The 26,060-nt window shown below is 25.4% G+C and overlaps 1 protein-coding gene across 1 annotated transcript in view; it reads right to left on the bottom strand.

Moving 5' to 3' along the window:
• Positions 1-24,612, bottom strand: part of LOC145841974 (Golgi apparatus protein 1-like) — a 35,437-nt gene extending 10,825 nt beyond the window's left edge. Inside the window, exons 1-18 of the mRNA XM_082949294.1 lie at positions 24,524-24,612; positions 23,938-24,028; positions 23,687-23,808; positions 22,777-22,806; positions 17,989-18,069; positions 15,200-15,360; positions 13,589-13,679; positions 10,811-11,008; positions 10,263-10,388; positions 9,696-9,843; positions 8,486-8,697; positions 8,102-8,223; positions 7,805-7,906; positions 6,091-6,247; positions 4,907-5,059; positions 3,552-3,710; positions 1,932-2,048; positions 178-278 (exon numbers count right to left, since the gene is read on the bottom strand). Coding sequence (XP_082805420.1) covers positions 178-278; positions 1,932-2,048; positions 3,552-3,710; positions 4,907-5,059; positions 6,091-6,247; positions 7,805-7,906; positions 8,102-8,223; positions 8,486-8,697; positions 9,696-9,843; positions 10,263-10,388; positions 10,811-11,008; positions 13,589-13,679; positions 15,200-15,360; positions 17,989-18,069; positions 22,777-22,806; positions 23,687-23,808; positions 23,938-24,028; positions 24,524-24,610 — 2,258 coding nt within the window. The 5' untranslated portion in view covers positions 24,611-24,612. The remainder of the gene's footprint in view (positions 1-177; positions 279-1,931; positions 2,049-3,551; positions 3,711-4,906; positions 5,060-6,090; positions 6,248-7,804; positions 7,907-8,101; positions 8,224-8,485; positions 8,698-9,695; positions 9,844-10,262; positions 10,389-10,810; positions 11,009-13,588; positions 13,680-15,199; positions 15,361-17,988; positions 18,070-22,776; positions 22,807-23,686; positions 23,809-23,937; positions 24,029-24,523) is intronic.
• Between the last annotated feature and the right edge of the window lie 1,448 nt (positions 24,613-26,060).

Raw genomic sequence — 26,060 nt, forward strand, 5'->3', positions numbered from 1 at the left:
ACAAAAGTAATTACCTATTAAGCATTAAAATACCAAGTAACTTGATTTACTTTGCTTACATTAAAACAGCTTTTGTGAAAAAGTTTTTTAATAATATTACTATGACAATATTAATCTTATAACACACAAAAAAATAAAAAAATTGTAATTAGTAAATTTATATGAGCGTGCTATTACTTTGTTACAACTTTTTTCGATTGAAGATTGCAAAAACTTTCAACATCGTCTTTACACTTTTCTATAAACTTTTTATCAAAGTTGTAATCTTTCATTTCTATCTGTAAAATTAAACTTTTAAAGTGAAAGATGTTATAAATTCTTGATTATGAAATTAATATTGTTCTAATGTTTAATATACTAAAACGTAATTTATTAGTTTAACTTAAAACACGCTACAGTTTTAAGTTTATTGAGGTTTTAAGTGAAATTGAACAAGTTTGAAGTAAAATTAAGCACTTGTATTTTTATAAAATATATATTTTGACACTAGAAAATAAATTCAAGGTAAAAAAAAACATGTAATTAATTTAGAAATGTTTAGCACTATATTTGTAATAAATAGCAATTCATTAAAAGTATAAGCAACACGTTTACATTAGTTTGCTTGAGGCTAAACCACACATTTAATACGATGACCTTAAGTTTGATATGTACATATTTTTTTAGAAAATATTACAAATTTAAAGTTCTAAATTAACTAAAACTAACGACGTTTTTATATATTTAATTCTTAATATTTTTTTTGCATTCATTTTTTACTAAGCAACTTTTCGAAAATTTTGATTGACCCCGTTTAGTAACAAAATTCCCGTCTGTTCATTCTATGTATGTGATTTAACATGTACGCACAATCGAGTTGTTATATAAAAACAATTTGTGATGCTTATTTTGATATATAAGTTTTTTGTGTACATAAAAGCTCATTCGTGGGAAGTGTGAATATGGATGATTTATTATATTTATTTTTCATTTTATCCCAATATAACTTGTAGAAAACTGTGATTTAAAATTTCGAACAAATAAGAAAAATATCTCGCTTGATTTAAAAGCTTCGGTTAAAGTAAACTTGTTTCTTGCAAATAAGATAGGTTGTTAGAAATAAAGCAATACTGGACATAATAAACGTCTGTTTGTTTTAACTTCAAGTTCCATGCATGAATAGTTTTTATTAATCAAATGGATTACAGACAGTTACTCTTATGGGAAGGAGAGAGATATTGTTACTAAACAAAATCAATCAATATTCGCCAAAATTTTTGTAAGATTTGGATTACAAAAAAAATGATTAATGTAATTTGAACAAAAATTGACAATTCTAAATTTTTTTGAAAGTTATGACATAAATATTTTAATAATGTCAAACAGCACAATAATTAAAATTTAAGAAAATTAAAACCATTTTTTATCTTAAGTCTAAAACCTGATTTGTGTAAACAGAAAAAAAACACTAAACCTTTTTTTAAATTTAAATCTATGATTATTTTACTATTTTTCTTAATCGTACATAATTGTAATTCTAACCAAATCGTTCAAGTTTTTGCTGTTAAACATTAGTAGAGTTTTAGCTAAATTTTTGCATAGGTTCTTTTTTTTATCTTTGTTTAATATTAATACACATACAAATATAATGACAATCACTTAGCATAATACTTATATAAAACTTCCATCTAAATAAACTGAAAAACTGTATCATGTTATTGTCCTATACTCAAATGAATTAAGTATAACGTTTAACTAAGATACAACAAAATAAATAATTATTTTATGGTAGAGTTTTTATATACAAAATAGTGCAATAAAAGAAAAATCATTTAACTTTTTCAAAAAAAAAAACGTAAGTCTAACTTTTACAGAACATACCCGAAAAAAACTGTTTTAAAATAAAATGAGTTATGCTAAAAGTTAAAGAATAAACATTAAAATTAACTAACTAGCTGGAAATGCTCAATACCAGCAACACACTTGTGGCTTTCAGACTTCATCAAATGTTTGTTTCTAACAAGGCACTCCATCACTGTTTTCTCATTTCCATTATTTTCGAGTTCATCCTTAAAAACGATGAGATTCTTTAATTATTGTAAGCAAGCAAACCTTATGTTGTAAAAAAATATGTTTAACTCTTACAACTTTTAGAGCTTTTATACTATTATTAAACAAACTATTTAAAAAATTATATGTAACATTTAAATCGGGGTTTACCAAACTTTTTTTTTCTTAGAAGAAATTTAGAAAGCTATAGCCCCGCTTGATAAGGTTTCTCAAAAAACTACCCTTAAAAACACCTGAACATTTTTTAATGCTCTTCATCATGAAATCCAGAATATCTAGTGTGAGTTTCAATTTGTTGCGTTGTGGCCTTGTGGCTCCCCTCTTTTACAGCTTATAGCCCCTTAACTTTTGAAATTTTTCTATTACATTTTTTAAAAGTTTTAAAACTACCCTTATTACGCCTTAACCTTTTATTGTTTTTCATCTTCAACTCAAGAAAGTAAAAGTTTTAAATTAAGGCCTCATGGCCCCTTTGCAGCTTATGGCCCCCTAAACTTCTAAACATGGCCCGATTTCAGAAACCCTGATTTAGATAGTTGTCTATTATCTGCAATGAAAAAATTCTCGCGGGCCCCAGTTTGCCGATCACTGATATAAAACTGAACTAGAAACTATCCTTTATTAGGAGTTTTAATAGTGAATTAAGAAATGTCAAATTAAAAAAAAACAAATAAAGTAAAAGCTGCTTATTCATTTAAAAGCTACAACCTAAATGTGACACATTTATGTTTAAGTAAGTTATAGTAAAACTATTAAGTATAAAAACTCTAAAAGTTGTAGAAATAAAACCTTATTTAAATAAGAGAGCTTGCATTTGTCATTTAAAAGTAAAATATAGCAACAGAAAAAAGAACTTTGAGTCATCTATGTTTATAAAATTGATAATTAGGCTTAGTTTGATAAGACATGTGAACACGTCTAAACGTAACAAAATTATATAATTGACGTTTGTCATTGATAAGATTATAAAAGTATATTAATACACATCTATTATAACTAATTTGTATATATTAAAACATGTAAATTTAAGCCTAAGCTAAGACCTAACGTGATTAGTTTCTTCTAAAGAAATTTGATTTGTTTATCCTACCTTAGCTGTCCAAAAATTTATATATACATCACTAAAACATTTAAAGAATTTTTTTAGAAATTAAGAGTACGGGTAGGTGTCAAATGTGCACGAGGATACTTTTGCACGGTTTGAAATATTTTATACTTTATTATTTTTTATTTTTACGACTACTGTTACCCCTAACCCTTACCATTGGTCGGTAATTTTATTATTACCTTTTTTATTTTCTTACTTTCGTCAAAATTGACCTTTCGTGCAAAAGTGACTTTTCGTGCACACATTTAAGTAAATTATAAATTTTATGTGTGTTAATAATATTACAATTAATGTAATTCTTTAATATATACTTTTTAAAGTTAAAACTTCTGTCAATAAAATAAAAAATATATACTATGTAACATTCACAAAATAAATATACCAAACAACTGACTTGACAGTAAATAGACAGCATTCGTTCACATTCTTGTACTAGTATTTTATCAACATCCATGACATCCTCCCCCTGCATGCCTGTTAGCTTGCGTATTTCCAACTGACAAGGGCTTCCCACATCCAGCTTGTCGTAATTGCTTTGAAGGCATTTGAACTCCTACGTATAATTGACTCTATATTACTAATAGAAAATAATGAACAGCTTTTATATGAGAAAAAAATTAAGTGTTAAGTAATATAACATACGAAATAGTTCAAATAATTTAAGTTTGAATGTAAACAAAATACAAGTATAATTAACGATATAGATCAAAAAAGCTGTAAATTACCTAACATATTTCAAAGTTGATTATTAAAAGAGTTTTTAATAGTAAATTAATTTAAAATAATATCATTCACGTATTTACTAATTTAAGTAATATACTATGAAAGTTTGGGTAGAATTATAAGTTTGGGTTTATACATTTTAGTTAAGTTTGGGTAGAATCATTATTATTAGTCACTGTTTAAACATTATAGGTAATAAACTTAAGAATGACTTATTAAAAATTAAATAACCGTTTTAAAAGCTCTACAAATTATACACTTTACCACTATTGAAAACTAGTATAAAAAAGTTAATAAAATAACTGTCTGTATATATGTATATATACGGGTAGCTGGAAAAATTGCACGAGCGTAAAAATTGAACGAGGAGACAAAATTGCACGAGTGCACAAAATTGCACGAAGATACTTTTGAACGAAGACACTTTTTCACGAAGGGATAAAATTGCACGAAGATACTTTTGCACGAGCAGACAGTTTTGCACGGGTTAATTTTTTTTTTGTTGATTTTTATATTTTTTTATTAGTTTTATTATTTTTTTAGTTTATTTTATTTTTCTTTTATTTCTTACCATCACTGTTATTTCTAACCCTTAACCTCGGTTGGTAAGTTATTATTATTACCATTATTTTGTAACATACTAATTTGATTTTTTAATTTATTAATTATTATTATAAACTTTTTTACTATTACTGTTACCCCTAACCCTTACCCTTGCAATCGGTAGCTTTCTATTTTAATTATTTTTATTTTTACTATCACTGTTACTCCTAACCCTTACCCACGGTCAGTAACTTTTTTTTAAAACTATATTTTAGTTTTTTTTTCTTTTTATATTTTTTATTCATTTTCTTTCTGTACTTTTCTACTCTCGTGCAAAATTTAAGTTGTGCAAAGTTGACCCTTGGTACAAAATTTTGTGCCCTTGTGCAAATTTGGCTTCGAGGAAATTAGTGCACTCGTGCAACTTTGTTCTCGTGCAATTTAGACCTATTCCCATATATACATATATATGTAATAACTTACATCTCCCTTGCCTATAAGATCAAAATCAGAACAGTAAAGACCAAGTTGGCTTCTGCAAGCTGATTCAAGTTCTGGGTTTAGTTTGTATTCTAATGCTCTCACACGCAGTATGGAATGCACTTGCTGCTCACATTTCGGCTTTAGCTTTCTTCCCTTAAAAAAATAAAATAATTTTTACCGAACACTAAGAAGATTATAAAGCTACAGTAAGAATTATTTTTTTTACAAATAATAGTCAAATTAAAAGGTTTATATGGGAATTAAAAACTCATAAATCGGTAAAAGTATCAAAAAAATTATATACTTTAATAAATAAGGTACAATACACATTCAAGGTATTTATAAACTATACCAAAAAGTAGTTTGAACTTAAATTTATTAATTTGTAGAACAAGTTTAACATAAGGGCTAATCAAACCAATTCGATCATCAGACCACAAGCCATCGGTAGACTGATAACGGTTTCGTCCAGATTAGGACTCACCAGTCAGTTACAAGCGAAATATTTAAGTTGTCAATCTACAAACGATTTATATATGCAAGTATGAAGAAACCGTTTGCTGGTAATGATAAGTGACGTCAGCATTGTCTTTTGCCGTGCAATGTTCAATACATGGTTTGAGTCTACCGAAAGCCTGTGGTTTGAGGATCGAATTGGTATGATCAACTCTTTTGTTAAACTTAAGCTTGTTTCACGGCATACGAAAGTCCAGGCTTCTGCTCTGCAAACTTTCGCAGACATTTTTGTTTGACTTTGTAATACATGTATTAGTTGAAAGTAAGGTAAAATATGGAAAAATATAAAAATACAACTTTTTTTTACAAAACTATACTTTTAATTACAAATTTATTTTTAATCCTACTTTTAAATAAAAGTTTAGTACATTTAATTAGGCCAAATTTTAATTATTATTTTTATATAAAAAAAGTAATTAATTTAAATAGGTAAAGTTTGTTCAAAAAATATTTGTTGGAAATACCTTAGATTAGAGGTATTACTATTATGTACTAAGTATGAATTTATTTTTCTCAGACGAACATTTTTCAGCTAGCTGTGGTTTTGATACTAAACAAAGATCATGACACAACTAAGCAAAATTATAGCCTACCAAAAGATTAAACTACTTTATTAAAGCATTATTATTTATCTATTATTGCATAATAAGAATTAAACAAATCCAAACCTCGTTATGAACAGTAAACGCAGATACGTAACGGTACAAACAGCTTAGCACGAGTCCAAATGAAAAATTATTGTTTTCAGTTTGCTGCATGTTTTGTGAACTACCACAGAAAACATCAACATCTTCATTACAGCTATCACGAAAACTCTTATCAATCCTAAAATTTTTGATTTCTAATTTAAACCTTAACAAAAGTAAAAAATATGTTATGTAAAAAAAATGTGTCAAGACCTTGTATTGAAATGAAAAAATAAAATCTAATTACGCAGGGTACTTTAATTTAGAGGTGGGTAATTTTGACCAGATTTCCTAGAAAATTTTCTTACCGTCCCCAAAACTTTAAAAATATTATATTATAAAAACTTAAAAAACCTCTTTAAAAGCAAAAATCTAATAAAAAAATATATAAACAAAAAAAATATCTCGAAAAACTAGTTTAAGATCAAGTTAAAAATTAAGTATTACTAAAAGCACAAGTAGTATACATAAGTTGTTTTCAATCTAAAAATACGTTGCGGGACAGAGGTGTCTGCCCAATTTTACCAAAGTTTAAATAAATTCTTTCCACAACATTATACATCAACAAGCTCTAATCAGATCACTTCGTTTAATCCGTTCAAAGCTCTTGGTAGATTAAAACTATACAATCACTCGTTACCGAATAAAGATGAGTCGTCATTCTAAAAATAGTTATCTTAATTTAACACGAAGCCACTCATTAGCTGATACAATAAGTGAGGTTAGGTGGGCTAATTGCAGTGTCCACAAGTGAGAAAGCTGGTACGCTTGCTTGTGATAAAATCAAAATTAAGCATAGGCAAAAGTCATCACAGCTATAGTCTGGACTTGCCTGTCCCTTGAGACAAGTTAAAATGTTGTTAAACACAAATTAAAAGTTTGTTAACAACAAGTTTTAATCACATCACTTTTTACATCAGACCAAAGCTTTCGGAAGACCCAGGTTTGTTCTCTTTAAAACTTGTCAGTCAATCGTAAGCGAAGAAAGCTGTGTACGTAAATCTACAAATATATATCGTGTTTAACCAAAAAGCTATTATTTGTTGGTATGGTCAGTGACATCAGGTGGTCTAATTGCAGTGCAAAGTAAAACAAAAAATAGTATTAAATTTTGTGTTTGTTTTAGGATCATGACATTCCGATATTTGGCTCTAATGTTTATCTTCTATGTTTTCTTTTTAATCTTTTATTACTTCAAGATTATGTCGAATATAGCACATTACATTATCTTAAATAATCAATTAAAAGTTGAATTTAATTTTTGTTTTTGTAAATAAGATAGTTTAAAACTATTTGAAATTGTCAATCAATAATAAACCATTTAAAAAAATTTCAAAGTTTTATATTTTAAATGGTTACTTGATAAGTAAAAACTACTACTAGTATAAAAATGAAATCATTAGATAACATATCATCTTTTGGATGAGAGCAATCAATAATATCTAGCATATCATTAGAAATAACTCACAAGTTATTTAATAATATTTTAACAAACCTATCTTAAATAATAACTTTAAAAATATTTATCAAAAGTCAAAATTTAAACTTTTACCTACCTAATTAACTTTTAACATTAAAAACTGTAATAAATTTTAAACTGTATTAGTTTTCAAAAAGAGCATAATTTTAATTTCTGAACGTTTTGCTACCCTGTTAAAAGGATAACATAAAAATTTGAAAAAAAAAGTAAACTAACATAAAATCTCTCGAAAGGAAGTATTGTAAGTCAGTCATTTTGTTTTTACATTCATCATCCATTAGATTAGAGTTAAAGTTGTCCAAGAGACAGGACAATATACTGAATATATAACATTTTGTTACGATAATAATGATAGACAAAATTTTGTATGATTTATATAACAGGTATTTGTTTTTTTATTATTAATCAATATATACAACCGTAACTACTTGACTGTTTGTTTGTACAAACAACTTTTTTATAATACCTTATAAGAAAAAAGTTATACTCTGAAGAAGCATTTTAAAAACTTACCCTGCATCAGAAAAAGCGAACTTAGAACAAATTGTTTCGATAGATTTCTGGCAGCTTTTTGTCAAGGAATGGTCAATTTTAAAGTCATTAGCTACGTCTGAACCTCGTACTAAGTCCATCACCTGATTAAAAATAGGAACTTTAAAATGAAAAACTTTATATTGCACTCAAACTTAACAAAAATGCAGAATTTAAATTAATTAAAACTATTTAAAAGAATGAAATTCAATAAAAGTGCATTAGGTTGATATGGAGAGGCTTATAGAAATTTCACCTATTGTTTTTAAGATAAAGCACATTTAATTACTATTTCAAATATGAAAAAAAGAAGTTTAGAAAATTTAACCTATAAAAAAACTTTAGTGTTAAAAAAATACAACCTACCGCTTCTTGACACTCTTGGTGTTTGTCTGGATTTTGATGTACTGCGCTCATAATGCAGTGAATTGTAGTTCCTTCTTTATTTAACCCACCTTCACAATCATTTTGTATTATTGAAGCGCAGTTATGAACTATTTCACTAGAAATCTCATAATCCTCCATCAATTGTTTTCTAAAATTCTTAAGTGCTCCTTCACATTGATGGTTTAGTTCCTCTGTAATGTCAAAAATATTGCGTTTATTACAGATAAATATTCAAAATTTAAAGTTATATGTTTGCAGATAAAGATCTTAGCGTAACAAGTTGACTGGAATATATAATATTAACAAATTTAAACAGTATTCTTTCTTTTTTTAACTAACACCCATTCTACTTATTATGCGTTTAAAGTAATTGTAAAAAAAATTTTAACAAAAAAGCTCTTTTGCTTCTTTCTTAACATAGAGAATAAAATATCTATTTTGCAAATGAATGGTAAATGACTTTTTTTAACGTAATGTAGTAGAACATAACATTGTGACGTAATTAATAAACGTTTTTTCGTATGTTTAACGACGTTTTAATGTTATGAATCAATATTTCGATAACTTTCATGTGTGTGCTTTATATTTTGATTTGTTATTTTATTTAGTTTTTACTTTACTTTATCATAATTTAGATTTAATAATAACAAATACTATACAGTTTTATAACAGTCGTATTTAACATTATGTATCGTATCTATTAATATTCATTAATCTACAATAATCTATAGTACCTATTCTTATTTTTAACAAACAAATATACACACCTAGTTTAGCTTCTATTCTTCCTTACAGTTTTTATATTTTTATAGGGCTCCGTTGAAGTGTGTTAACTTGTTAACACACAGAAACATGTGTTAGTTATATAAAGAAAGAGTACTGTTTAAATTTGCTATTATAATGTTTATTACAGATATTTATAAAAACAGAAAGCAAATGAGATTTTCTAATGAAAGAAACAAATTCAAATAGAAATTTAACTCTATGTTTAAAAAACTGTCTACACTCAGTGTTTTATTTACAAAATTAAAATCAAATAATTTTACTCAAAGTTTATAAGTTGGTGTTATAAATGGAAAAATACAATGTTTGTCGCCGATTCAAACACCCTAAGATTTTCATTCGTAAAAAAAAGGAGGTGAATCTTTATTTACAAGTTTATTTTTATTGAATTGCTCATCTCACTAACTTCCATTTAATTTAACTTGCTCCAGACATAATGAAATAGAAGACAAGCCAATATGGTCGTTGTAATCATTGCTAGCTTTCTTAACTTTTTCAAGGCAATTGTTTTTTCTTATGTCATTCTCACACATTTCATTGACATAAAAATTAACCTATCAAATTTCATTAAACACTTTTAAATATGGAAATTATTTTATCTATTTTAACTTCAGTTTTTTTTTGTTATGTTTTTTATACTAAATAGTTGTACTTACTCTTTGTTCTTTATTAATAACTACTTATAATACTTTAATTAATAAAATATTTTTTTAAATAACTTTTTGATATATAGTATAAGTTTTTTTTAACTCGATGACAAAAAACTGTAATTTTTGTAAAAGCATAGTTTAGAATAAAATGTTTTATTTTTATTTTTAATCATCTTAAATTAGTTGTACATTTTACACATTCAAACCCTTATAACATGTAAAAGGAACAAATAAAATTAAATTATTTTTAAACATGTAGTATCATGCTTCTATTAGAAAGTATATATATTTGGAAATTCTTATAAAAAAACAAGAATCTTTACTTTGTAATCTTGGGAACTTATAACTTTTTGACGAAGAGTTATAGCCTTCCTACACTCAGAAGACATAGCAATGTCGAACTTATGCTTAAATAAGCATTCATAAACTGCCCCATTTTCAGCAACAACCTTTGAAAATATTGTTTTAAGTTTAGAAATAATAGTAATTGTAAAGCAAATATGTACAATATATGATATAATTAATCTACTTAATCAGTGATACTTAAAAGAAAAAAATTAAAAACTGAGTTTTAGGTTGAGAAACCAGTTCAAATTCATTAGGAATAAGCTTTTCATTAAAAAAAAATAGTGTGAGACTGTATTTAAAAAGAATGTACAATAAGTGTCTATTTTATTCAAAAATAAAACTAACTTTTATTTTTAACTCATAAATACTTTGCTACAAATTTATAGTTCCACAAATTTTAGTAAAAATAAAAATAAATTATTTTTTAAAGATTAAATAAAAATTCTACAACTTTTTTATTTAAAATTCTGTTTAACTTAACTATAAATAAAATAAATACATAGAAATAGTAAACAAAAATTACATTTTCACACAGAATTTCTTTGTCACGCTTACATTTATCGTACAGGTTTCTGTCCATGTTGTAAGCATCAGACTGTATTTCAGTTAACTTATAAATCTGTTCACTGCACTTTTCAGATATTTGAGATTGATTAGCAATCATTTTTTCTTCAAGGCAAGCGATTACTTTTCCTTGAAAATGAGCTCCTGGTGGTATAGACTGTTAAAAACAAGAGTGTTTACTTTTTTTTACATTTAGATTTCGTAGGTTGTATTAAATAAAATAAAAACTTTTAAATAACAACTGTTAGAAAATTTTTGTTTGAATTTATTACTTTTATACTAATCATATTTTACAAATAAAAAACTATGCTTATAATAGTTTTCAAAAAACATGATCTAAGTTTATCAGTAGTTTAGTGCAGTGCATTTTAATTAGAATGTTAAAAATCATTTAAATATAAATTGCTTTTTATAATATACCTGTTTAAAGATTTTTCAGAAAAATTAATAACTATATTTCGTATTTAAAAATAGACCTAAAAACTATTACTTTTGTTATTCTTTTAATACTGCTCTGTTACTATTTATTTCTATCAAAAAATTAAAACTAAAAATAATATTTCTATCAACACAACATAAAACTCTATACTTAACAAGTTATAGCTGATGGCTAAATCAAAACTATAAATAAGGTTCAAAATGTACTTTTCTATACAGTCATTACAACTAAAAAAGGCTATAAAGTATTTAAAATATTTACTCTACTTGTCTACAATTTTGGAGCTTAAGACTTTTGTTTTCTTCTTTTTATTAGCAAGATACAAAAATAAGACTTTTTATCACTTATTTTCCAAATACATATTTTTCTGTACAGCTATCAAAAATGATAAACCTATTAAGTAGAAATAAAAGTTACGAAAAAAAATCTTACATTTACAGACTTCAAAATGTTAGATATATTTATTCATTTATTTTGTTCAAGTATCTTTAAGCTCAAATTGGTAAACATAACAACCAACTATATTTGAAGCACTAAGCAGTCAAAATTATTTTGTATGACCTGAAAAACACCTGATTGAGTAGAAAATGAATCGTAACTTAAAAATTTTAATTATATAGTTATTTTATACACAATTTATACCTTACTTACTTTTTTAACTACGTAGTTAATTTATAAACAGCTGAAAATAACTAATATAACGATTGTAAAATTAGGACTAAAGGTTAGACCAACTTAGTTTCTAAGGCTTTGGTTAAACTTCCCAAATACAAGTTATAATTAAACTGCAAAAGCTGAACTGCATAAAAAATTGATATACAAAGGTAAAACAATGTTATCTGTTTTAGCAATACAGTGTCAGGTTTGCAACTCAAAGAAAAAAATCTAGCGAAATACCAAAAAGTAGCATATTTATCCGCGTGAATTAACAAAAAATAAAAATGATTATTACTATTATATTACAGAAGAAGTTGTATATTTATTTTAAAAAATACTTACTCCCCGTCTAAAAAATAAAAATTAAGAAATTTGGAAAAGATAAATACTTATGTGCGGAACTAATTTTGATAAAAAGCAACAACTTAAGAATGTTATATATTGAGATTTAAGCTCTAATATGTTATTATAATAGAATTTTTATTGGTCATGTTGTTTATGTTTTAATAATAATATAAGATATATTAACTCACATTTATTACTAAACTTTTAAATTTTTTTTAATGAGTAATATCCTAAGTCACAAAATTTTAAGTAAACTACGAGTTTGAAACAAAAAGCGAAACTTATATTTTAATAGTAATCAATAAAAAATTTTTTTACAAAACTTTAAATTACTCTGAAAGCTAGTGGCAACCCTCAAAGTGTCTATTTTATGGCAATATTTTATTATAAATACAAAAAATTAGAAAAGTTAACATTTAAAAAATAACAGCCGACTAGTTTATTTTAAATAAGAAAATGAAAATATTATTTAAGAGAATAGGGGGTAAAACACTATATTGAATTTAGTTTTATTTCTTACATAACAAATTAAATTACTTTTTACCGCTTGAGATATAAGCGTTCAAAGTCAGAGCATCGAATAGGTTCTTTAAGGGATGCCCAAACTAAAAGGGCAAAATAAGACTACTTCACTAAAAATCTATCTTTTCCTTTAGTTTTTGAGCGATTGTTTAAAATTTTTCTGAAAGTAATTTTAAACAAATTTTAAACAACTTGTAAGAAACAAATTTTTAAATTTCGCTAATATTTTTTTTTATTTAATCATTATTTTTTTTCATGTGTTAATTTTTTCAGATCTTCATACACCTTGTTTTTAAGTTAAAAAGTACATTTCATAAAAATTTGAACTAAACTGCTTTAAAAATGAAGGAAAGGGATAGATTTTTAGTTAGTTTTTAAAATTTCCAAGAAAATTGGCCTAAAAAAATTTTCAATTCCTATGTTGTATCGTTATTTTTTCTTACAAAACTGGTTATATTTCAAAAGTTAATTAATTTTGTTTTGTTCTATATAAATTATCTTATAGTTTTTACTCTAAACTTTGAAATAAGAGCCAACTTTAATATTTGTAAAAAAAAATGTTAGATCCCCATATGCCCTTAATAATTTTTTGACAGTTTTTAATACGAATACATAAATTTTAACTATATGTTTTATTTTAATTGTTTTAAATCTAATTAATAAAAATAATAAAAAAATAAAAAGACACATCCGTTTAAAAGGATGATTAAAATAGTTTAATTTTAATTAAAACAAAATCAAGAAAGAATATCACTTCAACATTCAATTATTTACCCTTATTACAGAAATATTCGTTCTGTCAATAGCTCCACAACTTTGGGCATTTATATCATCAACACAGTCTTCCAAAAAATTGCATACTAACCTGTCATCAAAAGAAAAAATTTTCTTAAAGTTTGTTCAATAATATAAAAAGCTATGTTTGAGTAAGGACTTGTATTTGCATCTTATAAGCTCCACTTCACATGTCAATTACAACTTAATTCAGTAAAATATTTTTTAAACTATCAAATAAATAATTCTTAATGCAAAGATACTAAAATGACAATTTTTATATAAAAGTAAAAACTAATAAGTTTCCAAACTTTAAAACTAATATGGCAAGTGGTCTAAATAATTTAAAACAATTGTTACCATTTCATTAGGCTAGGGATCGGCAAACTGCTGCCCGCGGGCCAAATGCAGCCCTTTAAGTCAAAATCTGCGGCCCGCGAGCTTATTTTTAGCCAAAAATATACAATTTAAAAACAGTTAAAATTAAAAATTTCGTAATAAAAACTTACTGTTAGGCTCTTAATTCAATAAACTATCTTTATTAGTGCCCTGATATTGCTTAAGGGCATAGGGGAGGGGGGTAAACACCCTTTTTTTGGTTTTTGATCTTATATTATATAGTTTTTACTAAGCTACAAGATGCTTTTTACAGATTTAAAAAGTTCACAATAATTTTTGAGATATAGCCGGTCAAAGTCGGAGCCAACAATAGGTTCCTTATGGGAGGCTTATACTAAAACGACAAAAATAGACTACTTTACTAAAAATCTATCTTCTCCTACGTTTTTTGAGATAACTACTTCAAACTTTCAGGAAATGTTCCTTGATATATTTAGAAAATTCTGTTGGAAGGAATTTTGCAAAAATAAAAAAATAAAAATTTTATATAAAAAATAAACAAAAATACAGTTTTTTTTTTGTTTTTTTGTTATAAAATTTTTATTTTTTAAAATTCTGTTCCGACAGAATTTTCTAAATACTGCAAGGAACATTTCCTGGAAATTTGAGGTAGTTATCTCAAAAAACGTAGGAGAAGATAGATTTTTAGTGATTTCTAGTTATTTGCCGTTTTAGTTTGCGCCTCCCATAAGGATCCTATTGTTGCCTTCGACTTTGACCGGCTATATCTCAAAAAATATTTTGAATTTTCAAATCTGTAAAGAGCATCTTGTAGCTTAGTAAAAACTATATAAAATAAGATCAAAAACAAAAAAAGGGTGTTTATCCCCCCCCCCCCCCTATGCCCTTAACTTATCGTATTTTTGGTCTTAAATAATATTTTTCTACCTATTATTAGAATTTTTGTTAAAAAAATGCGGCCCTCAAAGGTTTTTTTCTAAATAGTGCGGCCCGCGAGCTATTTTTTTCTAGGAAAATAGGCCCGCGAGTTACATAAGGCTGTCAACCCCTGCATTAGGCTATGTCAAATTCAAAATTTAATACTTTGAAGTGTGCTTTGAACTTTTAGATTAACCAAATTTTATAAATTATTACTGTTCAAGTTTAATCTACAGTTAGTTTAGCATAAAAAAAAACAAAAAACAAAACTGTTTCTTAGTTTAATGTTATCAATATATGTTTAATTTTTTAAAATTGTTTTTATAGACAAACCTGTAATCAGTAAAAATAATGCTTGCAAACTGTTTGATAAATTTAGAACACATAGTATCTTTCATCTCAGGTCTATCAAGTCGTTCTATCAAGCAGGGTATAATCTTACCACTCCCTTTAGCAGGCAAAAAGCATTCGTAGTTGTTTTCTTTCAGTTCTTTCTGTTCAGTTTATGAAGATAAAGCAAAGTATAAGTTCTGTATAATACTTATTTCACTCTTTCACTACCAGACAAAAATTAAAACCTTTTTTTAAATTTACACTCACAAATTCTAAACGAATCACAAGCTTGTGAAAAACGGATGTACGCTTTAAAAAAAACTTAACATAGTTAATAAACACCAAAACAAATTGACTATAGAACATAAAATAACTACCAACATAAGATCAAAACAATTAAAAGTAGTTTATTGTGCTTATATATGGTTTTTGTTAAAATAGTTTGTCTAGTAAACAAGTTTCAGGCTAAAAATATCTACGACAAAATAAAAAAATATAAGCAAAAAAAGTTATATACGTTTTGACTATATAAATAGTAAACTTATTAGTTTACAATTAACAACTAAAAAATATGTTACAACTGTAACTCATAAACTACTATAACAAATGTATTTATTCAAAAATGTAAACACCAATGACTAACATAAAAAGGTAGAGTAAGTTTTAGACGTGAACCAACCAAACGAACCTTTTTTTTTCAGGATTATGTGCATTTAAACACTTTTTTTAGAGGTCTTGACCTTGTAGTCAAGCAAGATAAACATACCCCTCAGTATAGGTGTATATTTTCTGATGAAACTCTTATTTTATTGCTTTAAAGCAGGGTTTTCTAAACTCATTTTCATAATCGCCCTCTTTTCAAAAAAATAATTGCCCTTTATTATTACAAACTCCATAAAACGTAGTTAGTGTGTTATTTGTTGCCGCCTTACTAGCTATCACCCCTGAGGGTTTGTATCGCCCCATCTTAAAACTCTTCATTACAAACCTCAGGTATATAGTTTCAATTCTCCTGTAAATTATCCCTAACATTTGTTTTCTATTCTTCATTACAAACCCCAAAACATCCAGTGTAAGCTTGAAAATTCAGCTTCAAGAATATCTAGGGTAAGTTTCAAATATCCATTAAATTTTACTTCAGTATTTTTATACTCTTCCTTACAAACTACATTATATCTAGTGTGAGTTAGTTGTTGCTACTTTATAAGTTTTCGCCCTGGGGTTTTTTCACACTTCCTTTTTTTACCCTTCATTACAAACCCCAGATGTCTATTTTTAGTTTCAATTCTCTTCTCAGTTATCCCTCAGACCTTTTTTTTACTCATTATAAACCAAATAATACCTAGTGCAAGTTAGTTGTAACTGCGTTACTAGTTATCGCTACCTTACTGCCCAAGATTTCAAAATTTTCCCTTTTTGCTTTCTTACTAGTTATTGCCTCGACTTACACTTTGTTCAAAACTTATTTATTGGTTCTTTTAGTTTTAATTTATTAAAATTTGATAAATTTTAGTTTTATTTCAAAATACAATAATTTTGTATTACTACTCCAAGGCTTTTTTTAATTTCAAAGTAAAACAAAACTTTGAACACAGCGTTTCTCAGCTAAAAATTGCGTACCTAGTTGGCAGGTTACTGTATTTCTTAAAAATTTTCTTCTAGGAGAAGTGTTTTTCTGATTTTTTTAAAACTTATCAAAATAAACTTTGTCTTCTAAGCTATTCCTGTTCTTGTTTTAGAGCAATATGTCAGGTTTGAATTTTCTTAGTAAACAATTTTATGTTGGTGAACTTTTATTCCTTGAGATGTTTTGAAAAGTTGATTTTGATTTTTAGAAACAGTTTACCTTAAGTTTGGAGTATATAAATTTATTTTGCTAGTTTTCTTATCTTACTTTATTTACTTCTGAAAGTATATAAAAATTTGTGATTAAACAACATCTGCAAAGTTTTGAAATAAATATTTAAGAAAATAGTAAAATAGAAAAACATTACAAGTCATTTTGGGATAATATAATATATTCAAAATCTGTGTAATAAGTAAAAAAAAAGAGATTGTAAAAAGTAGACCGTTTTCACTCTTTTGTACAAAAAAAGAAGATATAAATAAAATAAAAAATATCTGCTTTTATTTTGAAAAAACTAGCTAATTAAAGTATAAATATAAAAAACAACCTGGTTTAATTTGCATGACCAGGTAAAAAAACAAAAGCTTTTAACTGGGTCATGCAATTTAACCAGGTTGTTGTTTCTAAAAATCAAGTCAGTAGAATGAAGAATTGTTTTCAAGTTTAAAGATTCCTAATAATATAGAGTCTATCATAACTCAGATAAAAAAGAAGTTTCTTAAAAAAAAACGAATTTAATTAATAAATATAAGTTAAAAACCAAAGTAAATAGATGAACTATGGAGTATGCATCTATATTTTACTGATAATGATGAACTTTTCATTACAATCGTGATGATTAAAAAATTGTATTTGAAAAATGTTTAAATTAGAATATTACATAAACTTCTATAGACATTTTTTTGACATTTGCTTTACTTATTTGATTGCTTTTACCTAATTAAATTGTGTATGTGTTAAACAAATATTTAGTAAAATGTTTATGGTTTAAATTTTTTTCTGGCAAGAAGTTCATAAGTAAGAACTTATAATTTTTTTAACCTACTATTACGCAAATTTTGTAACCACGACTTTTTTCTAATTAAAAATTAAACGTGATATGTACACTTTTGAAACTTAGTTTTCTACAATCAGCAAACCAAAACATTAACTTTTCACTTACTGAAGTTGAGGAACAATACTCTTCTGCTTTTACATCAAATTTCACATGTTTTGTCAAATTTAATTTGAAATTCCACAATAACTGTTTAAAATATTAATTTAAATAATAATTAAAAAAATAATGAATTAAAACTCTTTTTTTTAAGTTAGATAATTTTTTTTTTATCAACAATTTGTATAAAAACTTTGTGCTTTCATTTTATAGTATCTATTTTACCATGTAGGTATATTTTAATAAGCTCGTGCTGTATCAATATGTATGTCAGTAAATACGCTGTACAACAAAAAAGATTTGTTCTAAAACATTAAGTTATAAAAATACAAGTATAGAACTATAGAACAACACACAGTTTGTTAATTTATTTTTCTTGAAAAGCGCTAAATTTAATAGAAATAGTTATTTAAATTAGAGCTGTATTTTTATTTCTTTGAAAATTATTCCCTAGTATAAACACACTTTGTAAAAGTTAAAACTTGATTTATGTATGATATTATTAAACTTGTTATTTTTAAGGAGTAAATACCTAGTATGAGAAACTATTTTCGTCTGCGTTTGGTTATGGATAACAGTTTTAAATGCCATAGAAAAATCTAAAACTAAAAATTAGGTTTTCTATACATACAGTACTATTTGTTCACAAAGCACAAATGGGCTGGCAAGCGCCCATTGACCATTTAGTGACTAAAAAGTTATACTAATAGCTTAATTCAACTGGATAGAGCTGGGCTTCTTTTTTTTAAAATTGGGTTTGGTTTTAATCTGCTTTAAGTATATAAAAAGTTATGTATGTCAAAACTATGACTTACAACAACTGCAAAAAATAGTTAAAAGCTTTTATACAAATATTATTTTAGGTTTTCTTTTTTTTTGATTTAGTCTCGATCAAAAAAGTCAAAATTTTTTGAACTAAAAAAAAAATTATATAATTTCTCATTTAACAAAAATGCTATCCTTTCCGAAAACACATTGAGGTATTTAGGGCAATATAGGATATTGTTAAACATAAATATCTCAATTGCCTATAGCAGAATTTTTTATTTATTTTAGAAAACATGACAACTTTACTATAAAATTTATCCATATGCTATTTGACTATTTTTGAGGTTTTTACAAGCCATATTTTGATCCCTTTTTACTTTTTTATTTTGAATTAAAGTATCAATAAAAATAACTCTTAAAACTTTTAGATTTTAATAACCTATCCTATTGTTTAATTTATATTATACCATTTTGAAGAAACAATGTAAAAAAAATTATTAATAAGTATTTTAGGTATTTTTCAGTAACTTTCTGCAAGCAAATTTCGAGAAGTTTTCACACCAAGTTTGTGACTAGACTTTTTTCAGTGGGTTTTTTTTTGTTCAATGATAAAATGTTTTGCGTAGTAAATTTTCATAACAACCTTTAGAAAATTATGCAACTTTCTACTACATAACTATCTAAATTTTCTTAGCTACATAAATATGTTTAAACTTTAAAAGATTTGAAAATACCAGTAAAACAGAATGCAAAATCTTATTAAGTAATCCAGTTCTTTAATTTTTCTTAAAATAATTTAAATATAAATCTAAGTCCTGCTTTTATTGTCCATGTGAAAATTTTGCTGTACATTGTGAAGCTAACATGAATAAATAATTATTTTAAACATAACAAACTAAAAACGAAGTACAGTCACCTCTCGCGAATCTACGCATATTGTGTTCACAGCAATAATGCATAACTAAACGAGAGAACGTAAATAAAGAGATATCAAATATACCTACTATATTTGGTGTTTTCCTATATTTTATTAACAAATATTATTTTGTATAATTGTAAATTGCTTTTCACTTTATTTTTTATGTTTTACTTGTTGTTTGCAATGTAAGGTCACGACTTGTTTTAGTTAAAAATAATTAAATCAAATGTTTATGTTATTCGAAAAGATAAATGAAAACATTTATTTTAATTTCTATAATTTGTTGCTAAGCTTACTTGCTTACTATAAAAAATAACGCAATGTAACATAGAATTTTTGCACTTAAATTATTATTATTGCAAGTTTATTGTCAATATGATGGACCTATGCATCAAAACCTGTGCCACTTAAACTTAAAGACACATAACAAAAAACATATTAAAAAAAACGCAAAAGGTTATTTTGTTTAAACAAAGAAAAAACATAATTTAATACAAAATTTATAGATCAACATAATTTAACCACAAACTTAAATTTGTTTACGCTTTGAACAAAAACATGAGTCAAAGTCTGCAGATAACTCAAGTTTACAAAAGGTTTGATCATATATATTCGATGTAAAAAAAAAACAGACCACAAGCTTCAGTAGAATGAAACCGGTTTCGTTGTCATGAGGACTCATCAGTTAGTCAAAACCGAAAAACTTGCAGTCTTCAAACTACAAACGGTTTATATAGCTTTTGCATGAAGCAACCGTTTGCTGGTATTGATCAGTGACGTCATTGTCAGTGATCGAATTGGTATGATCAACCCTTTTGTAAACTTGAGCTTGTCTCACGGCATACGAGAGTCCAAGCTTCTGCTCTGCAGACTTTCGCCGATGTTTTTGTTGATTGTATTTAATACGAGCGTACCAGATGTCTTGCCTAGTGGACAATGCATTGAACGTTGCACGGCAAAAGAGAATGCTGACGTCACTGATCAATACTAGCAAACGTTTGCTTCATGCGAAATCATGATAAACCGTTGGTAGGTTGTTAACAGCAAGTTTTTCGGTTGTGATTGACTGACGAATCCTCATGAGTCCGGAACCGGTCTCAGTCTACCAAAGCTTGTGGTCTGATGAACGAAGTGGTAAGATCAACCTTTTATTTGCGCTTAGATGTAGTCTTTTTGATCAACATCAAATATTTTAATGCATTGACTAACAACAAAAATAAAAACCTAAAGCCCCAAGCACATTAAAATAGACTGACCAGATAAATAACTTTTGAAAAAGGACTCATCATTAACAGAGGAAAGGCACTGTTGATAAAATTCAACTATGGACTAAGCCAAATATTAAAATTAAATCAACGGTTAATAAAAACTGACTATCAATTTAGCTAACAAACATTTTATTTATATAAAACTTTTTAACTTTAATCGAAATTCTTCAACTTTTTTGCAAGAAACTAGTTCATTTAAAAGTTTGTTCCATAGTTCAAATGATTGATAATTAAAAGAATTATGCCAAGCCTTATTAAGATGAGAGCTTTTATTTTATGTTAATACATAGTAAATATTTTTGTGCTTAGAAAAAATGAATAGTTCTTTTGAAATTATAAAATTGAACTACTTAATAAAGGATCAGTTTTATTAATAAATGCTTTGATTAAAACTCACTTTAGTAAATATTTGAAATATATAGCTTTATACACAAGCTAAAACTTTTCTAAATTAGGTATACTTTATAAGAAATACATATATTTTGCTTAATAGAGAAATTTTGCTGATTTTGCACCTATTTTAAAATACAAAATGTTTTTTTTTTTTTTTTAACTCTAAATTGCCTAACTAAAGGAGAGTGCATAAACAAATGAGTGCGTAGATTTGTGAGAGGTGTTTGTACTAATCAACTTGTCAAAAAAATAGAAAAACATATTCAAAAAATGTAATTAAATTACTTAGTCAAACAGTTAAAGTTAAAAAATTTTATCTAAAAATTTAATTTAAATAAAAACTAGATTATAATTTAAAAAACAAACTAATACCAGACAATAACTATTATTCAACAACTTGATGAAAAAAATTAATTATAAAACTGTGGTTTTTCTAATGTTGTAACACTAAAAACAATAGGTGACTTGGTCAAAAGTTTTCAAAATCAAAAATAAAATCCTTTGAGTTGTAAAATTATTCAAAAAAGTTTTTTAAATACTTCTGATTGTCTGAATTTCAAAAAAAAGTTTACTTTACTAAATTGTGAAACTATCGTAAATATAAAAATTTATATAGTTTATACATTTTATCTACAAAAAAACCATGCCATTTTTGAAGTAGTTCTTTAAAAAATATGAACTAAATTCTAGTATTTATAAAAGATAACATAAACATATGAATTTTTAGGAAAATATTAAAAAAAAAATCATTTCCAATCGCTTTTTTATAACATTTAATCTAGTTTATTTTTAGGGGTTGCACAGGAAACAAGAATCCAGTCAAAACACACCTTGTTTCACAATGTAAAGAGCAAAAATTGGTTTGATTTAAACTTAAACAACATCTTAAATACTTTAAGCAGAAAAGTAAGAATCTACTTTTGTAACAAAGAAATCAAGTTCTATCTAACTATGTTTAAGACTTAATTCAATTTCTATACAGCAAAATTACTTTTTTGTAGTCAATGGCCGCTTAAACCCTGATTTCAGCTCAACGTGGAAAGACTTTTTAATAGTTATAAAAGTGAAGAAACCTATTGGGTATAAGTATTAAATGTGTTCATAAAAATAGTTTTAGCTTTGATACTTAAAAAATTTTATATAGCTATAAGTTAAAAGAAACTAAAACTAAAATTTAAATGAGAAATTAATCTATAACAAGTTTCAACATACATATACAAATAAACTACTTTATTTTTTAAATAAACAAAATTTGTTTTACAAACACGCTTTACTACTACAGAATACTTGAAAACTTAAACAAAGTAACTTAAAACCATAATAATAAGTTGATAATTATAAATAAATCAAAAATTTTTTAAATGGTACAAAGAAAAATTTAAGTTAAAATAAGGATATAAAACCGATTTAAACAGGTTTAGTTATATAGAAAATATATATGAAACTTACATTGTGGCATTCATCTGATATAGAAGATGTCTGTAATAAATTATTTTTTTTACAATATTTATTGAATTTTTTTGTGTATCTTTGATAATTTTTTAAATATATTTATACTATAAATTTAAAAAGCATAGAAAGTTTTCATTATACTCTTCGTTTTTGGATTATAAGTTGGTCAAGTTAAAAGATTTAAATTTATTTATTTCGTAATAACTGTTTAGCTTAAAGATTTGTTTATCCTTCTAGGACAACTTAATTATCTATAACTTTAACTAAACAAAAAAACGTTATAAAATAAGTTACCAAAAATAAAATATATTATTGTTACTAAACTTAAAAAACGGTTATAATAAAAACTATTTTATATTTTCATTGATTAGTCTAACTAAAAATATACTTGAAAAATTGTATCAGTAAAAAACTAAAATTTACTATTAAAAAAAAAAAGTTTTTTACAAAAATTAAAGAGTCAATAACTTTTTTAAGCGATATAAATAAATGTTTTTACATATTGATGGAAAACTCTAAAATAATTTTGTTAATAAAACTATTAAATCTAAAAGATCAATTTTAGAAAACTAGAATAGATATATATTATAAACTTTATTATAAACTTTTTCTGAGAAATATTTTTAAATCATCTGAAACATAAGTTTTTTTATGGTAGCAAATTTAGTAATAAATTAAACAACATATAAAAAAAACCATACCTTTTCTCGTAAATTGATCAGAATTTTTTTAAACTACTTCAGACATGATTTGAAAATTATCTTTATACTAAATTATATTTTAAAAAAATATAGACTTAAGTGAGTGGTTTAAATATCTATAACAATGTAAGTTGTTTTAATTCATAGGTATGTTAATAGTATAGTTATAAGTATAATATTAAAAATGTTACAAAAAACAAACTTACAGAGACAGCATCATTTAAACAAGTGAGAACTTCAAGGTCATGCCTAGTTGATTGTGCAGAACACAATCTAGCAACATCTTGCGAGCATTGCTTTGAAGTTGCTAGCAGCTGATTAACTTGAACTAAAATAAATAAAAAATAATGATATATATTTAATTCAAGAATTTAACCCAAAATCTTTTTGTTGAGTTAATTGTATTTTGCTTTACATTTAAAACTTATAATGCAAACTACTTTACATAACAACAAACCAGTATTTTGATTATCCTCCTGCAAAACTTCAATTTGTTTATTTGTATGATTTGGAACTACATTTTTTCCAGCAAGCTTTACACTTTCATTCTGCAAAAAAATAACTGTTATAAAAATAAAATATTGTTTTAAAATAATATAATACTAATATAATAAGTAACCAAAGCATAACACTTTGTTCTAATTTTATTGTAACAAAAATATATAAAGTGTTAGATAAAAACCTGACTATGCTTGGCTAATATATATTTTTTTTGCATTGTTACCTTAGTTTGAAAAATAAACAAATTTTTTAAGTTATAACAAAGTGTTTTTACTAATTTTACTATTATGTATAAACAGATAGCTAAAAAACAAGCTTTGCTATAATATTTTCAACTGAAGTGAATATGAGTACAACTAGTAATAATATTAAACTACATGAAATCAACATGTTATTGCTAAAATAAGTAAGTACATACTTAATTTGAAACATATGAAGTTTTTTAATAATTTTTTAGTAAAAATTAATATATTTAAAAACAGCTAACTTTACAAAAATCACAGCAAAGTTTTAATAGTAAAAATTTCTGTAAATAGACTTACTTTCAGATTAGATAAGTGAGGTAAGGATTCAGAACAACTTAACTTTATTAAAAAGAAAAATATAAATAACTTATAAAAACTTATCATAGTAAAATCTAAAATAAATATAATAGTAAACAAATTTATACAAACACAGGTAAATAAGTATAATAGAGAAAGTTAAACATTTTAAATTAATAACTTCTTGATATTATAATAAATGGATATAAAAATAATTAACTCAATTTTTTTTTTAAAAGCTAATTGAGAAGGTTGATAAAAACTAAGTCAAATATTTAAGGATTTTTACTAATTTTTCAAAAAAATATGTTCAAAATTTCATGTTTAAAAAAAAATTGACAACTTCGAGGTTTTTTTTTACTATTCAAATTGCTACTCTGACTTAGTGCAGAAGCAGTAGTCTAGAAGATAAATATAATAGGTATCATACACCTTCCAAAATATCCCATGCTTTATAACTACATTTTTACAATAGTAAAATAACAACACTCTGAAAACATCAAAGCATGAAGTATTTACAAATGAAGTTAGTTAATTTTCTTTAATTTCTCTTTAAATTTTCTGTTATTTCAAATAAGACAAATAAGAATTTATTTAAAGCATGATTTTATATCTAATTCTAAATTAAATTTTATTATTACTCTAGCTTATAAATTACTTACAAAGTAACAATACATGTTTTAACTTTTTACACATTATGTACCATTTTTTTCATGCTTTATATTTATTAACCAATATTTATTTCAGACATCATAAACAAAGTTGAAATGTTTCCTGCATCAACAACAAATAATGAACCTCACCACAAGTCCAACAACAACAGCATCTAATACAACCTACACCAGTTTTGTCCTTATTAGGACTCGACTTAATTAAAACTGATCAAACGAGCACAGACTATAATTTCACACTAAGCTGACAATGTCTGAGGTGTTGGGATGTGAATGATTTAGCTGTGTCAATTTTTTCAATTTTGTCCACAAACCGTCGCTTCAGTACTTTGTACATAAGCCGTTTGGTATGATATCAACAGTTGTTTGTTTCTCACTACTTTGCATGCCTGATGAGTCCTAATAGGGACGAAACGGGTTGTAGGTTGTCTCGGATGCTGTTGTTGTCAGTCGTGTGGTAAAGTTCATTATTGTTATATTCTTTATATGTTATAAAATAAATACTTGTAAAATGTAATGAGAAAAGATCAAGTTTTAAAATATTATCTTTTTCATTTTTCAATTTTTAAGTTCAGTTTGAATTTCTACAAATGAAGAGTCCTAAATAAACTTGGTGTTATATTAAACTATTAAAAGAAACAAATCTTGTAAATTATCTCCTTGATTTTTTTTTTTTTTGATTTAAAAATTTTAACAGTTTTACTTTTAAACTTGTAATATTCTTATTAGTGTACTTCATTTAAACTAACTAAAAGAAATCATCTATTATAAAGCACAACTGTATATAAATTTAAAAATTGTTAAAACAGTAGGCAACAAATTAAATCAAGGAAAATCAAGTTTTTTTAAATATTTTTAATTTATTC

This window comes from Thalia democratica, chromosome 8 (assembly GCF_965202585.1).
Source record: "Thalia democratica chromosome 8, ktThaDemo2.hap1.1, whole genome shotgun sequence".
Classification (NCBI taxonomy): Eukaryota; Metazoa; Chordata; class Thaliacea; order Salpida; family Salpidae; genus Thalia; species Thalia democratica.